At 38.9% G+C, this 14,680-nt stretch overlaps 1 protein-coding gene across 5 annotated transcripts in view; it reads left to right on the plus strand.

Moving 5' to 3' along the window:
- Positions 1-14,680, plus strand: part of G3bp2 (G3BP stress granule assembly factor 2) — an 84,896-nt gene that overhangs the window by 57,995 nt on the left and 12,221 nt on the right. For all 5 annotated transcript variants that reach the window (XM_045161567.1, XM_045161568.1, XM_004664878.3 and 2 more), the window contains 5 exons: positions 5,463-5,581; positions 9,216-9,297; positions 10,035-10,208; positions 11,885-11,975; positions 13,117-13,219. In XM_045161567.1, the coding sequence (XP_045017502.1) occupies positions 5,487-5,581; positions 9,216-9,297; positions 10,035-10,208; positions 11,885-11,975; positions 13,117-13,219 (545 nt within the window). In that variant the 5' untranslated portion in view covers positions 5,463-5,486. The remainder of the gene's footprint in view (positions 1-5,462; positions 5,582-9,215; positions 9,298-10,034; positions 10,209-11,884; positions 11,976-13,116; positions 13,220-14,680) is intronic.

Consider the following 14,680-nt stretch of genomic DNA (forward strand, 5'->3'; position numbering starts at 1 on the left):
ATGGACAAAGGAGCAATGGAGCAGGACACCCAGTGTTCTACTTCCCAATCTAGCCACCCCAGCGTATGTGGCACTGCAAAGGCATATGCACATGCATCCATCCTACACAAAAAAGATTTTTGATGTTAGCCATTATTATAGGTGCATAAAATGTCATTGTAGTTTTACTGCACTGTTCTAATGATTAGTGATTTTTATATTTTATTTAAGAGAGAAAGAATGAATAAGCATGTGCCAGAGCCTCTAGCCACTGTTTACAAACATATACCAGCTTGTGCATCTGGTTTACATAGTACTGGGGAGTGGAATCTGGGTCCTTAGGCTTCCCAAGTAAGTGCCTTAACTGCTGAGCCATCTCTTCAGCCCGTGACCAGTGATTTTAAACATCTTTTTATGTGTTTTTTGGGGGAAGAATATGGTCAAATCTTTGGCCCAGTTTTTAAAACTAAGCAAGTAAGCCAGGTGTGTAGTACATGCCTGTAAAGGCAGAATTGCTGCTGTAAGATCAAGGCCATTCTGTTCTATTTAGTGAGACCTATCTCAAAAGAAAACCAAACTAACACAATTCGGGATAAGAGTTCTTTGTATATTCTTGGTACAAACAAGTCATTTATCAGATGTATGATGAACAAATATTTTCGTTCAGCTTTGTTTTCATTTGTTTGACATCTTTAAATGAGCAAAAGTTTCATGTTTTGATGAGGTTCAGTTAATCAGACTGTGTGTGTGTGTTTGTGTGAGAGAGACTTACCTAGTCTTTGCTTAACACGTAGTTACGACGATTTTCTTTTAGAAATCTTTTAGGTCATTTTTTTTCTTTTAAATATAATAGGATTGGCAGGACAGGGTCTCAGGCACTGCAATTGAACTCCAGACGCTTGCACCACCTAGTAGGCATGTGTGACCTTGCACTTGCATCACTTTTGTCCATTGGCTGAAGTGAAATCTTGGGAGTGCAGCATGAATCCTTAGGCTTCTCAGGCAAGTGCCTTCCTTAACTGCTAAACCACCTCTCCAGCCCTTTTTAGGTCAATTAAAATTTTTTTTTAAAATTTATTTGCAAGGAGTATGGGTGCACCAGTACCTCTTGCTAAGGAACGCAAGGTGCATGTGCTACTTTGTGCATCTCGCTTTACATGGGACCTGGGGAGTCAAAACCAGTCTTTCAGGCTTTGCAAGCAAGTGCCTTAGCCACCGAGCCATCTCTCTAGCCTACTATTTTAATAGCTTCTGTTTTCTGAAGTGGTCTTTAAACAGTTTATACACTTTTAATCCTTCTCCTCTGTTCCTATTTTCCTGGGACTCTTCTCTGTGGTGTTAGGGTATTCACCATGGAGTCATGAAGGCTTCAGTCAGTCCCAGTGGGACAGTGGGGGGACTGGGCCCATTTGAATGCATAGGGTTTCTGACATTTCAAATTAGGAAGGTAGCCAGGTATGGTGGCAAAGGTAGGAGGATTGCTCTGAGTTTGTTCGAAGTCAGCCTGGACTAGAGTGAGACCATCCCTCAAAAAAACAAAACAAAAGTTAGGAAGGCATGGAATGAGTATATGGTAGAAGTTGGGAAAACTTTACTGGTTACAATTTCAGAATGGAACAATCTCATGTCACTTTCTGAACCTCTTTTACTGGGTTTCTACTAAATTGTTCAATTACTGTGGAAAACCTACAGTGGCTAGCTATTTGTGAAGTAGTTCTAGAGGACCTTTGAACAGCTGTGGTGGTTCTTGCAATACATTGAGCCCACGTGTATTTTCATTTATATTCACTTTATATTGGTGCAGTTAACTGCTGGCATATTTTAGACATTACATCTATGTTAATATAGCCTGAGATGGTTTCTGTGGAGGCAGTCCTATTATACTAATGATTTTTACTCTTAATTAAAATGTTTTAAAGACAAGAAACCTAATATTTCTTGCCTAAAGGCTTGAAGTTTTAGTTCTAGATTGTTGTTAGTTGAGGCAGTGTCTCATGTAGCCCAGGTTGTCCTCAACTGATCTTCTTACCTCTACCTTCTAGTATGATAAAGTAATACTCATGTGTAGCTACAATGTAATTATTACAACATCTTAGTAAATGTTGATTTTTGTTTTGCCATTCCCTGTGGTATCATCCTCAGCACCTTAAAAGAAAGTGGATTCTTGCTTAGGTTGGTACATGTCATTTAGCATTCCAGGTTACTTTGGGGGGGGGAATTTTTTTTCACAATTTTTATTAACATTTTTCATGATTATAAAAAATATCCCATGGTAATACCCTCCCTCCCCTCCCCCCGCCGAGGTTACTTTCATTTGTGTTTTGTTGTTGTTTTTTGGGGTAGGGTAGTCTCAGAGTGGCCTCGAAATCATGGGGATCCTCCTACCTACCCCCAGTGCTGGGATTAAAGGCTTGTTGCATCACATCCTGCTTAGCCTCCTTTGAATAATTATGCTAAATAATAGTTTACTGGGGCTGGAGGAATGGCTTAGAGGTTAAAGCATTTGCCTGCAAAGCCAAAGGACACAGGTTCGATACCCCAGGACCGACGTAAGCCAGATGCACAAGGGGGCACATGCATCTGGAGTTTGTTTGCAGTGGCTGGAGGCCCTGGAACACACATTCTCTCCTCTTTTCTCTGTAAAATAAATAATAGTTTACTGAATAATGATCAGTCAGCTGTTATCACCTCTTTTGCCCTTCTTCAATATTTTATTTTGAGACAAGGTTTCAGCCTAAGCTGTATAGCTAACGATGCTCTTAACCTTATGATCATCCTGCCTCCACCTCCTACATGCTGAAATTACAAGTGGTGATGTAGGCTGGAGGAATGGCTTAGCGGTTAAGGCACTTGCCTGCAAAGCCAAAGAACTCGGGTTCGATTGCCCAGGACCCATGTAAGCCAGATGTGCAAGGTGGTATGTGCATCTGGAGTTCCTTAATTCCCTTAACAGTGACTAGAGGCCCTGGTGTGCCAATTCTCCCTCTCTGCCTCTTTCTCTCAAATAAATAAACAATAATAAAATTAAAAATAAAAGTAGTGATGTGCTGCCATGCCTAGTTTGTTTTTTGGGCACGTGTGTGCCTACAGTATATGTGCAGATGTATGTTCTCTATGTATGTAGATTATATTTATCACTTACCCATGTATTTTCTTGAGACCTAAATGTTTCTGTCAGCAAGCCCCAGCCAGTATCTGGTCTCCACTTCCTATGGACTGGGTTGTAACTATGCATGGCCATGCAAAGCGTTTTTATTTTTATTTATTAATTTGTGTATGTGTGAATGGGTTTATTGTCGCTGCAAACGAATGCCTGTTTGGCTTTACATTGGGTGGCTAGGGAATTGAATCTGGGTCAGTAGGTTTTGCAAACAAGCCACTGAGCCATATAACCAGCCCCTTCACACAGCTTTTTATTTGGGCTCTGGGGTATTGAACCGAGAGGCTCTTATGCTTAAGTGACAAGTACTTTAACAGCTGTGCCAGTCTCACTGTTGTCACCCATCCTGGCTTGGAATGCTGGGTAGTCTAGGCTGGTCTCGATCCTGGGATCCTCTTGAGTACACTGTCTTCCATTTAAATTGGTAGTACTGTGACCCATGGTACTTATGTGCCTATGGATAATAAACAATTTGAAGCTTTTCTTTCTTTCTTTCTTTTTTTTTTTTTTTTTTGGTTTTGCAAGGTAGGGTCTCACTCTGGTCCAGGCTGACCTGGAATTCACTATGTAGTCACAGGGTGCCCTCAAAGTCATGGTGATCCTCCTACCTCTGCCTCCCGAGTGCTGGGATTAAAGGTGTACACTACCATGCCTGGCCCTTGAAGATTTTTTTGAACTTCATAATGAATCTTTAGGATATTTTGACCCTTTTAAATAATCTTTGTAAATTTTTTTGAGAACTAAACATGTAAGATGGAAAATAGTAAGTAGATAAACATTTTCTAGATGCGACAGATTTAAAATAAATGATTTTAAAGTAAATTTTTAAAAAGCGTTGCCTTAGAAAACTTTGGAAGAAGGGCTGGAGGGATGGCTTAACAGTTAAGGCATTTGCCTACAAAGCCAGAGTACCCAGGTTCCATTCCCAGGACCCATGTTAACCAGATGCACAAGGTGGCACATGCGTCTGGGGTTTGTTTGCAATGGCTAGAGGCCCTGGCATGCTCATTCTCTCTCTCTGTCCCTCTCTCTTTCTCTGCCTCCTCCTTTCTCTGTCAAATAAATAAATAAAAATACAATGTTTTTTTTTTAAAAAAAAAAGAAAACAGTAATTGTCAAATCCAAAAGCAATCTCTAGTAGTATGCCTATTAATAATTTGAAGGAAATTATTTTATTCAGAGGATAATTTACTGTTATTCCATGTGCTCCACTTATTTTTGCAGTTTGTACATTTTAGTTCTCATACAGAACCTTTACTTTATTCATTTGCTCCTATTGTACCAAATAAAAACATTGCAATGATTAGCTGTGCTCCTCTGTTTTTGTTCTTGCACTTCTGAGGATGGAACCTAGGGCTAGCTTCGCATTTCATTTGCTCCACCACTGAGCTACATCCCCTAGTCCAAGTCCATGAGTGAGTCCTTTTATTCACTGGGGACTTTACCTTCATTTATTTGAAGTTTTAGGTTTGGAGAAAACCAGTGACATCTGAAATGCTGTATCTGAATCTGCTTTTGTAATTAACAATTTTTTGAAATCAAGTGAGGCTGATGCATGATTCCTTGCAGTGGGAGAAACAGAACTGATTGAGCCAAAATTTGAAGTTGAAACCACTGGAATTGTGGAGAGCAGTATCTTATTACCTAATTGGGCTCTACTATAGCTGGTACCTGGCATGTATGAAAGACAGCATCATATTGTAAATGGTTATTGTGGGCTGTCTGTGGCTTTCAAATTAGTTGTTTAAAGGGAACCTACATTGAAATTGTTAAACTGGAATTTAAGTTGCATTCTGATTTGTCCAGTAGTTAGCTATGAAGGCATTATGATTATTTTTTAATACTTTGAAGTATAATGAGAGAAGATGCTTTTTGTTGTTGGTGTTTTTTTTTTTTTTTTTGAGGTAAGGTCTCCATCTAGGGCTGACTACCACTGGCTATGCTGTCAGCCAGATTATTACTATTTTTTTAAAAAAAATCATTAAATCTTAATGGCTTTTTCTGCCCATTTTCCCCTTCTTAATGTTGATTACAATTAGCCTGTTTTTTTGGGGGGGGGGCTTATGAATACAAAGGATGATAAATTAGGTTTAGCTAATTAATGCTGATTTCTCTTAGAAATAATACTTCCCCCTGTACTGCAGGGCTGGGAAAATGAGGAAACATTGGAGGTGAGAATTTATCCCTTCACTGTTGTCAATTACTTTTAACAAATGATGGTAATTTTCTTTATTCCCACTTGTATGTCTAAGAAACTTATTTTGTGATAGTTTACAAAGATAACTTTTTTTAATGGCTGTTATTCTTGTGTTTGCTCCCTCAGCATTTGACATTGTGCAGCAAAGAAATGGTTATGGAGAAGCCCAGTCCGCTGCTGGTAGGGCGGGAGTTTGTGAGGCAATATTACACTTTGCTGAATAAAGCTCCAGAGTATTTACACAGGTAAATTTTACACAGAACATTTAGTTTTCTTGGCATAGCCACATACATTCTCTTTTGCCTCTCTCTTTACAACATGAGTCTATCTCTAAACAGTAAGAAAATCAAATCACATATCTCAGTACATCTAAAATTATACATATATATGGGCCTTGACAAACTCATAGGCTCCAATGAACAATTAGAAATCAGATGGCTTAAATTATCTTATGCTCCTGTAGTGTTGGGAAATTTTTTGTTTTTGTTTTTCGAGGTAGGGTTTCACTCTGGCTCAGGCAGACCTGAAGTTTCACTGTGTATTCTTAGGGTGGCCTTGAACTCACAGAAATCCTTCTACCTCTGCCTCCTGAGTGCACCACCACACCTGAATTGGGAATTATTTTTTAAATGTTTTATCTATTTCCAGGGAGGGAGGGAGGGAGGGGGAGAATGGGCACGCCAGAGATTCTAGCTATTATGAATGAGCTCTAGATGCATGTACCACTTCATGTGAGTACTGGGGAATTGAACCCTGGTCCTCAGGCTTTGCAAGCAAACACCTTAACCACTGAGCAATTGCTCCAGCCCAAGAAATATTTTTATATACTTGTGAAATTTTGCATTTCTTCATAATCAGAGAAATGGCATTCCTTGGTAAAATATCAACAGTAGCCTTGGTAAGAGTTGAATATCTGTAAGCTTACTTTTTTCAAAGCTTGAAGGGAAATTTGTATAATATGTGGTTCTTAATAATATTTTGTTCTTCTAGGAATACTTTAGCAAGTAGAAGAAAAGTGAGGTCCTTGTAAGAATGAGTATTAAGTGTTTGCTGTAAAACATTACCTCAGTGGGTTAAAAGGGTAAATAGATCACTGCCACTTATCTGGGAAAGACTTAAAAATTTGACTGACATTCTTATATGCAAGTCTTCCATTCTAAAGTTTGATTTTTGCAGTTTGTCCTTCACTATTCAACATGTGTGTATATTCTTCTACAATACAAGGAAGTATTTTTGTATTTACTATTTGCTAAGTTCTTTTTCTGTGAAGTCTCCATACATACATTTTCTCATGTAAACTTGATGGCAGTCTTCTAAACTTGAGGTACTTGCATTATCTCACTTTACATTCTGGACAGCTGAGGTTGGTAATTGAGGATCATTCCTAATTTAGTAAGATTAGAAATTCATTTAGGATCACTCTTAAGTAAATGGTGTTATCTGTCAGTATTCAAGCCTATTTCTGATTAGAACCCCATTGCTATGTTGAAATTTGGTGTGTACAAAGTATGTATGACACCCCAAAGTGAATGGCTGCTTTGGTTTCTAATTGTAAACATAAAGATGTTCTTAATTTGGTCTTTGTTCAGTATGATGTCTAGTTGTTTTAAAGATAAGATGTAGCTCTGTCTGACCTATCTTACTATGTATCTTACTGGCCTCAAACTTGCAGCAATTCACCTGCCTGACCCTCAGAGTGAGATTACAGAAGTGAGGCACTATACTTGTCCTTTTTTTTTTTTTTTTTTTTTTGAGGTAGGGTTTCCACTCTAGGCCAGGCTGACCTGGAATTCACTCTGTAGCCTCAGGGTGGCCTCAGAACAGTGATCCTCTTAACCCTGGGATTAAGAGTGTGCTCCACCACACCCATCTCTACATTGTATGATAGCTTAAAAAATAATCTTTTTAAAAAGCAAGCTCTAGGGAGGCAGAGGTAGGAGGATCACCATGAGTTCGAGGCCATCCTGAGACTGCAGAGTGAATTCCAGGTCAGTCTGGGCTAGAGTGAGACCCTGCCTCAAAAAACAAAATAAAACAAAAAAAGTAAGCTCTAAAATAGGAAGCCTCTGCATCATCATTAAGTAATAGCATAACTTTTCTTCTTAATGAAAATTTAAGTGATAATGAATTTTTCACTGATGTAAAAAACATCATACTAACTATTCCATAAACAACTATTTTTATGTACCTTACTGATTAGTTATACCATTTTTATGTACCTTACTGATTAGTTATAAGTTCCTCGAAGAATTGTTACATCAAGGGTATGGTACTTTCTTTGACTTTTTGTGTACACACACATACTCTGCCAAGTTGCATTTCAGAAAAATAATGAAGTCGGGTATGAGGGCACACGCCTTTAATCCCAGCAGTTGGGAGGCAGAGGTAGGAGGATCTCCATGAGTTCAAGGCCATCCTGAGACTACATAGTGAATTCTAGTTCAGCCTAGACCACAGTGAAACCCTACCTAGAGAAAACAAAAACCAAAAACAAAAAAATCCCCAGAAAAATAATGACAAGAAATAGAGTAAATGTGAAAATACTATACAGTAATGTTTAAAAAGTATGGAATCTAGAGTCAGAATGTCTGGGTCCTCTTCTTAACTGCCTTGTTTGATAGGAATATGACTTTAGGGAATTAATCTAACCTCTTCTGAACCTCAGTCCATTTGTTTAGATGGCAGCACTTATTTTATGAGGTTGTTAGGAGGGTGCAAAGCATCAATATATATCATACTGCTTGGCACTCAGGAAGTGCTTACATGTTTTATGGTTTGAATCCCCTTAAGAAAATAAATGCATCTTGGACAATCTTAATTTTCAAAGTAGTTAATTCTGATTGTTTAGGTAATATCAGAAAAAGTCATCACACATTTAAGAGGAGCGTAAAAATATTTTTAGCATCTAACTAGTTTTTTAATTAATTTTTTTATTAACAACTTCCATGATTGTAAACAATATCCCATGGTAAGGCCCTACCCCCCCCCCCGCCGCTTTCCCCTTTGAAACTTCACTTTCAGTCAGTCTCTCTCTGATTTTGTCTAAAACCATATCACCCTGAACACACATGATCTCTTCTTCTTACTAATAATTGCAGATTTCTCATTTGATCTTTGAACTTTTTTCAGTTATTTGAAATCTGTTTTGAGATGTTTTCATCTAAGCCTTGGGAACTAATAAAGATTCCTTTTCTTATAACCTGTTGTTCCATAATGGATAGCTGAACAAAAATCAAGGGTTTCCTATTCTAATACTGTCAATTATATGTTGAGTATAGTAAGAGCAGGCTATTTCACCTACCTTACTTTTGTAAGGCTTCTTACGGATTCTGTCATTTAGAAGGATGGCTGTTCCAGTTATTACTCATTTTTCTCTATATGTATTTGAAGATGTTGAAAAAGGATCATTAAATGAATGATGATATTCAAATACAAAAAAAAAAAAAGATTCCTTAGCAGAGTATTAAAGGAGGTATGTAATGGGCCTGGGGAGATGTCTCAGCAGTTAAAAGGTGCTTACTTGCAAAGCCTGATGGCCCAGATTCAATTCCATAGTACCCATGTAAAGCCAGATGCACAAAGTGGTGCATTGCATCTGGAGTTCATTTGTAGTGGCTAGAGGCCCTGGCACACCCATTCTCTCTCTTTTCTGCCTTCTTGAAAATAGGTTTTTTATTGTTGTTAAAAAAGGGAGGTATATATGATAACCTAGACAAGTGAGTTTCTGTATCAGGATTAGTTAAAATTGATCAGTTGCTACAACATGTGCATTTAGAATATACTTTGCCTGCCTCAGTCTTCAACTTCAAAAAGATGTAATAAGACTTAGGTGAGGATAGCTACTTGAGTACTGGTTTGTAATCTTTAATGGTTTTACAGGTTTTATGGCAGGAATTCATCCTATGTTCATGGTGGAGTAGATGCTAGTGGAAAGCCCCAGGAAGCTGTTTATGGCCAAAACGTAAGTTTTGTTTTATCTTTTCTTTGAGATGGGATTTCATGTATCTCAGGTTGGCCTTGAGTTCTTTTTTTTTTTTTTCTTAAAATATTTTATTTATTTATTTATCTGAGTGAAAGAAGCAGATAGATATTAGAAGAGAGAATAAGAATGGGTACACCAGGGTCTCCAGCCACTGCAAATGAATTTCAGGTGCATGTGCTACCTTGTTCATCTGGCTTATGTGGATCCTGGGGAATCGAGCCTGGGTCTCGAGTGCATTAACCATTAATCAGGTGCTTTATTCACTATGTCTTCCCTCCAGCACTGGCCTTGAATTCTTGATCTTGCTGCCTCCTCCTCCTGAGTGATAGAATTACAGGCATGTCCTTGTCTAGTTTGTGTAATGCTGGGAATTGAACCCAGAGCCTCTGCAAGTTAGCCATACACTACTGAGCTATAGCCCTAGCCCTAGCCTTATATTTGTATTTTTAAATGTCTTTTTGTATTAAGGTAGATTTCAAAAGTAGCTTTTTTAGTGCCTGTGGGTTTCTTCAGTATAATCATTTGTTATAAAGGACTGAGTTTCATTAACTATAAAATAAGCCTTGAGGGGTTGAAGTGAAAGCTCAGTAGTTAATGGCACTTGATTATAAAGCCTGCTGGCTTGTGAGTAAATCAGCAACAGTAGACAATAGTATTGTGTAGTTAATGCAGTAGCTCAAAGATTTGTATTTCCTTCCCCTTTTTCCTCTGCAAAGGATATACACCATAAAGTGTTATCTCTGAACTTCAGTGAATGTCATACCAAAATTCGTCATGTGGATGCTCATGCAACCTTGAGTGATGGAGTAGTTGTCCAGGTCATGGGTTTGCTGTCCAACAGTGGGCAGCCAGAGAGGAAGTTTATGCAAACATTTGTTCTGGCTCCTGAAGTAAGTTTTCATATGTTTTAGTTTTTATTTATTGATTTAATTTGTCTGCTAATAGTAAAGGTATTCCTTATATTAGGTTTAGATTTGTAGGTTGTTGTTTTGAGAAATTTTGTTGAACCTATTGATAAAATTTTTTGAATGGGGCTGGAGAGATGGCTCAGAGGTTAAGTGCTTGCCTGTGAAGCCTCAGGACCCTGGTTCAAGGCTCAATTCTCCAGGACCCACGTTAGCCAGATGCACAAGGGGGCACACGCATCTGGAGTTCGTTTGCAGTGGCTGGAAGCCCTGGCGTGCCCATTCTTTCTCTCTCTCTGCCTCTTTCTCTCTCTGTCACTCTCAAAGAAATAAATAAAAATGAACAAAAAATTTTTTTTTGAATGTATGTGTATCTGCATATTTGGCATTAAAGTTAAGATACTGGTTAAGTCTATGATGGGTGACAGGTGATAGAGCACTTGTGCAAAGACCAGAATTTGACCCTTGCCATCACAAAACAAAGTAAAACACCCAAAAGATTGTAGAAATAGTATAAAAGTTATATTTCATTCATTTTCTAAATATTTTTATTTCCAAGCAGAGAATGGGAGAATGTATGGGCTCTACCAGAGCCTTTTTCCACTGCAAACTAATTCCACATACAAATGGCACGTTGGGCATCTGGTTTTACATGGGTACTAGGGAATTGAACCCTGGCCAGCAGACTTTGCAAGCAAGTGCCTTTAACTACTGAGACATTTTCCCAGTCCCTGAAAGTTAAATTGTATATTGGTATATTCAAAATATTACATTTTTTAAAATGGAAACTTTCTGTTTATTAATTATATCTATTTTCTTCTGTTGAGGAGAGCTTCTGAGTTGTAATATCTTTTTTTTTTTTTTTTGGTTTTTTCGAGGTAGGGTCTCACTCTGATCCAGGCTGACCTGGAATTAACTCTGTAGTCTCAGGGTGGCCTTGAACTCATGGCGATCCTCCTACCTCTGCTTCCCGAGTGCTGGGATTAAAGGCATGCGCCACCACGCCCGGCTGTAATATCTTTTTTAAAGACAGTCTTACTTTGTAGTTCAGGCTGGCCTTGAACTCCCAGCAATCCTTTTTTTTTTTAATAATTAAAAATTTTCTTATGAGAGAGAAAAAGGGTAGGGTACATCAGGACTTCTGGCTATACTACAGTTGAACTGTATGCACCCCCTTGTGCATCTGGCTTATGTGAGTTCTGGGGGGTGGGTCAAACCTGTGTCCTTAGGCTTTGCAAGCAAGTGCCTTAACTGCTAAGCCATTTCTCCAGCCCAGTCCTCTTCTTCTAAGATTACAGGTGTACGCCACTGTACCTTTTTTCGTTGATGTTTTTGTTTATTTATTTATTTATTTATTTGGTCTTTTTGAGGTAGGGTCTCACTCTAGCCCACACTGACCTAGAATTCACTATGTATTTTCAGGGTGGCCTTGAACTCATGACAATCCTCCTACCTCTGCCTCCCGAGTGCTGGGATTAAAGGCGTGCACCACCACACCTGGACATTGATCTAAGATTATTCCTGTGGTATTAAAATTAAGATTGTGTATATTGTGTTTTTTATCTTGTATCTGAATTACAGATTTCTATGAGTCTTGAAGGATATTTATGGTTATTTGTATATGGGTATTTATAGAATACTTGTATATTATTTTTCTGTAGGGATCTGTTCCAAATAAGTTTTATGTTCACAATGATATGTTTCGTTATGAAGATGAAGTGTTTGGTGACTCTGAACCAGAACTTGATGAAGGTGAGGTTACCCTCAAGGTAGAAAGGTTGTCAGTACTCTTGCTCCTTAATTTCTGTAAGTATAAAGCTTTTAGAAATTGTCTGTTTAAGCGAACCTACCCTCCTATTTCTCCCTTTAGTTTTTGTTAGGAAAAATAAAGCCGCACATTATATAAAAAATAAAGAAGCTGGGCATGTTGGCGCACGCCTTTAATCCCAGCACTGGGGAGGCAGAGGTAGGAGGATTGCCATGAGTTCAAGGCGAGCCTGAGACTACATAGTGAATTCCAGGTCAGTCTAGGCTAGAATGAGTCCCTACCTCAAAAAAACAAAAACAAACAAACAAAAAAGATCAAATAAAATTAGAAAGGTTCTCCTTAGTCTCCTGCTGTGCCTGTGACCAAGAGTTTGTACCTACTGAAGAATTATATTGTTTTGGGATCTTGTACTGCCCACACTCAACATTGCTGCTTTATTAAATGACCTTTTGATTTTCCTTTTTTTTTTTCACTCCCCCCCCCCTCCAAGGTAGGGTCTTGCTTTAGCCCATGCTGACCTGGAATTCACTATGTAGTTTCAGGGTGATCTTGAACTCACTGTGATCCTCCTACCTCTGCCTCCTGAGTGCTGGGAATAAAGGTGTGTGTACCACCACACATGGCTTTTCTTTCTTTTTTTGAACTCCAGATGCACATGCCATGTTCTGCATCTGGCTTTAATGGGTTGTGGGGAATTGAGCCCAGGTCCTTAGGCTTTGCAGTCAAGCACCTTAACCACTGAGCTGTCTCTCCAGCCCCTTTTCTTTTTCTTAATAATAAATTTTCGTTCCCACCCCCAACCCCTGCTTCCAGAGGTAGGAGTCTCACTCTGTAGCTCCAGGCAGGCTGGCCTTGAACTTGTGGCTATCCTCTGCCTGTCAAGTGCTGCACTAAAGGCATACACTACCACGCCCAACACTGATAATATTTTTAAAGCAGTATTAGTAAGTTTTCCTTGCATGTTCTCTCCAGTTCTCCAGAACAGTTGAACGCCTTTCAAAGTTTACAAGCTTTTTGCTACCATACCAATTGTGTGTGTGTGTGTGTGTGTGTGTGTGTGTGTGTGTATATGATAAATTATATGAGGCTTCTTTTAAAAAGATGTACCCTGTCATGCATTGTCAGAGTCAGAAGATGAAGTAGAAGAGGAGCAGGAAGAGAGGCAGCCATCTCCAGAACCTGTGCCAGAGAGCACTAACAGCGGTTACTACGAAGCACACCCTGTGACGTAAGACTAGCATGTCCAGAGTTATTTATTGTTGATCTGTAGTGTAATTGTAATGGAGTTTTTGTTCTAGGATTATTGGTGAAAGTTGAAACATAAAATAAATTGTGCTAGGAATTGAACTCAGGGTTTCATGAGTGCTAAGTGTGTACTATACCACTGCTGTACCCTCAGTCTCTGGCAATAAATTTTTTTTAAAAGTTTTTTATTAGATATGGACATGTTTAGTATGTAAACAACACATGTTGGTACCATCCTTTCCCTCCTTCCTGTCCCTTTTCTGAAGAGGCCTTCCTCGTTTGGGATGCAGGTCAATGCCATGGGGATTGTGGGTCATGCATGCAATTTTTGGAGGGGGGAGGCAATATGTCTGCAAACTGGTGATACATTTTAATTAAAATAATGATTATTAAGCCAGTTTTTAAGTATAATATCTATCAAGAAATTTAGAAATAATTGTTTTTTAGATTATTTATTTGAGAGAGAGAGGCAAAGGTAGATAGAATTGGTGTGCCAGGCCTCTAGCTGCTGCAAATGAACTCCAGATGTATGTGCCATCTTGTTGCATCTGGCTTACTTGGGTCCTGAGGAGTCGAACCTGAGTCCTTAGGCTTTGTAGGCAAGTGCCTTAACCACTAAGACATCTCTCCAGCCCAGCAAGAATTGTTTTACTGATTCAAAAACTGAATATAGTTTGTGTCAAAATGGTGCTTACTTAACTGTTAATATTGAATGTTTATGTTGATGCAGTGAACTGTGTGTGTGTGTGTGTATATATATATGTATGGGTGGGTGTGGTTTATATGGTATGATGTTATGTGTGTTGTATGTGGTATGTGCAGGTGTCTGTACTGTTTTTACTTATCCATAGTTGAGAAGGAGTCTCTCTGTCTCCCCCACCCCAAGTTACAGATGTATGGCCAAGCCTCAGACCCTCCTGCTTCTGTGGCTAGCAATCTTATCTGCCAAGCCCCTTTTTATAAAATTTTTATTTGGGGGGAAAGGAATGTAGCTCAACTGGTAGATGGTTGTATGGCAGGAATGATCACAGGGCTCAATCCCTAGCGCCCCATAAAACCTGGTATAATGGTACAGGCCTAATAGAGGCAGGGGAAACCAAAGTGTTAGGTCATCCTCAGCTATTGTAACAAGTTGAAGGCTAGCCAGTGATACATGAGATGCTTCTCTCGATCAGTCAATCCAATCTTTTTTTTTTTTTTTTTTTTTTTTTAAGAAAATGTGGATTTTATAGTTAGCAGTAAAGGTAATCTTGTTTTGACTGGTTGAATGCTGCTTGCTAACAAAGTTTTCTAGCTTGGGTTCAACTCCCCAGCCACCCATGTAAGCTCGGTGGGCATTTGTTTGTAGGGGCAAGAGACCCTGGTGTGCATACACATGTGTAAATGATAAATTTGCCCAGCATGTGCACAACAGGCAGGCTTTGGGTTTCGTCACTCATACCCT

This window comes from Jaculus jaculus, chromosome 11 (genome assembly GCF_020740685.1).
Source record: "Jaculus jaculus isolate mJacJac1 chromosome 11, mJacJac1.mat.Y.cur, whole genome shotgun sequence".
Lineage (NCBI taxonomy): Eukaryota > Metazoa > Chordata > Mammalia > Rodentia > Dipodidae > Jaculus > Jaculus jaculus.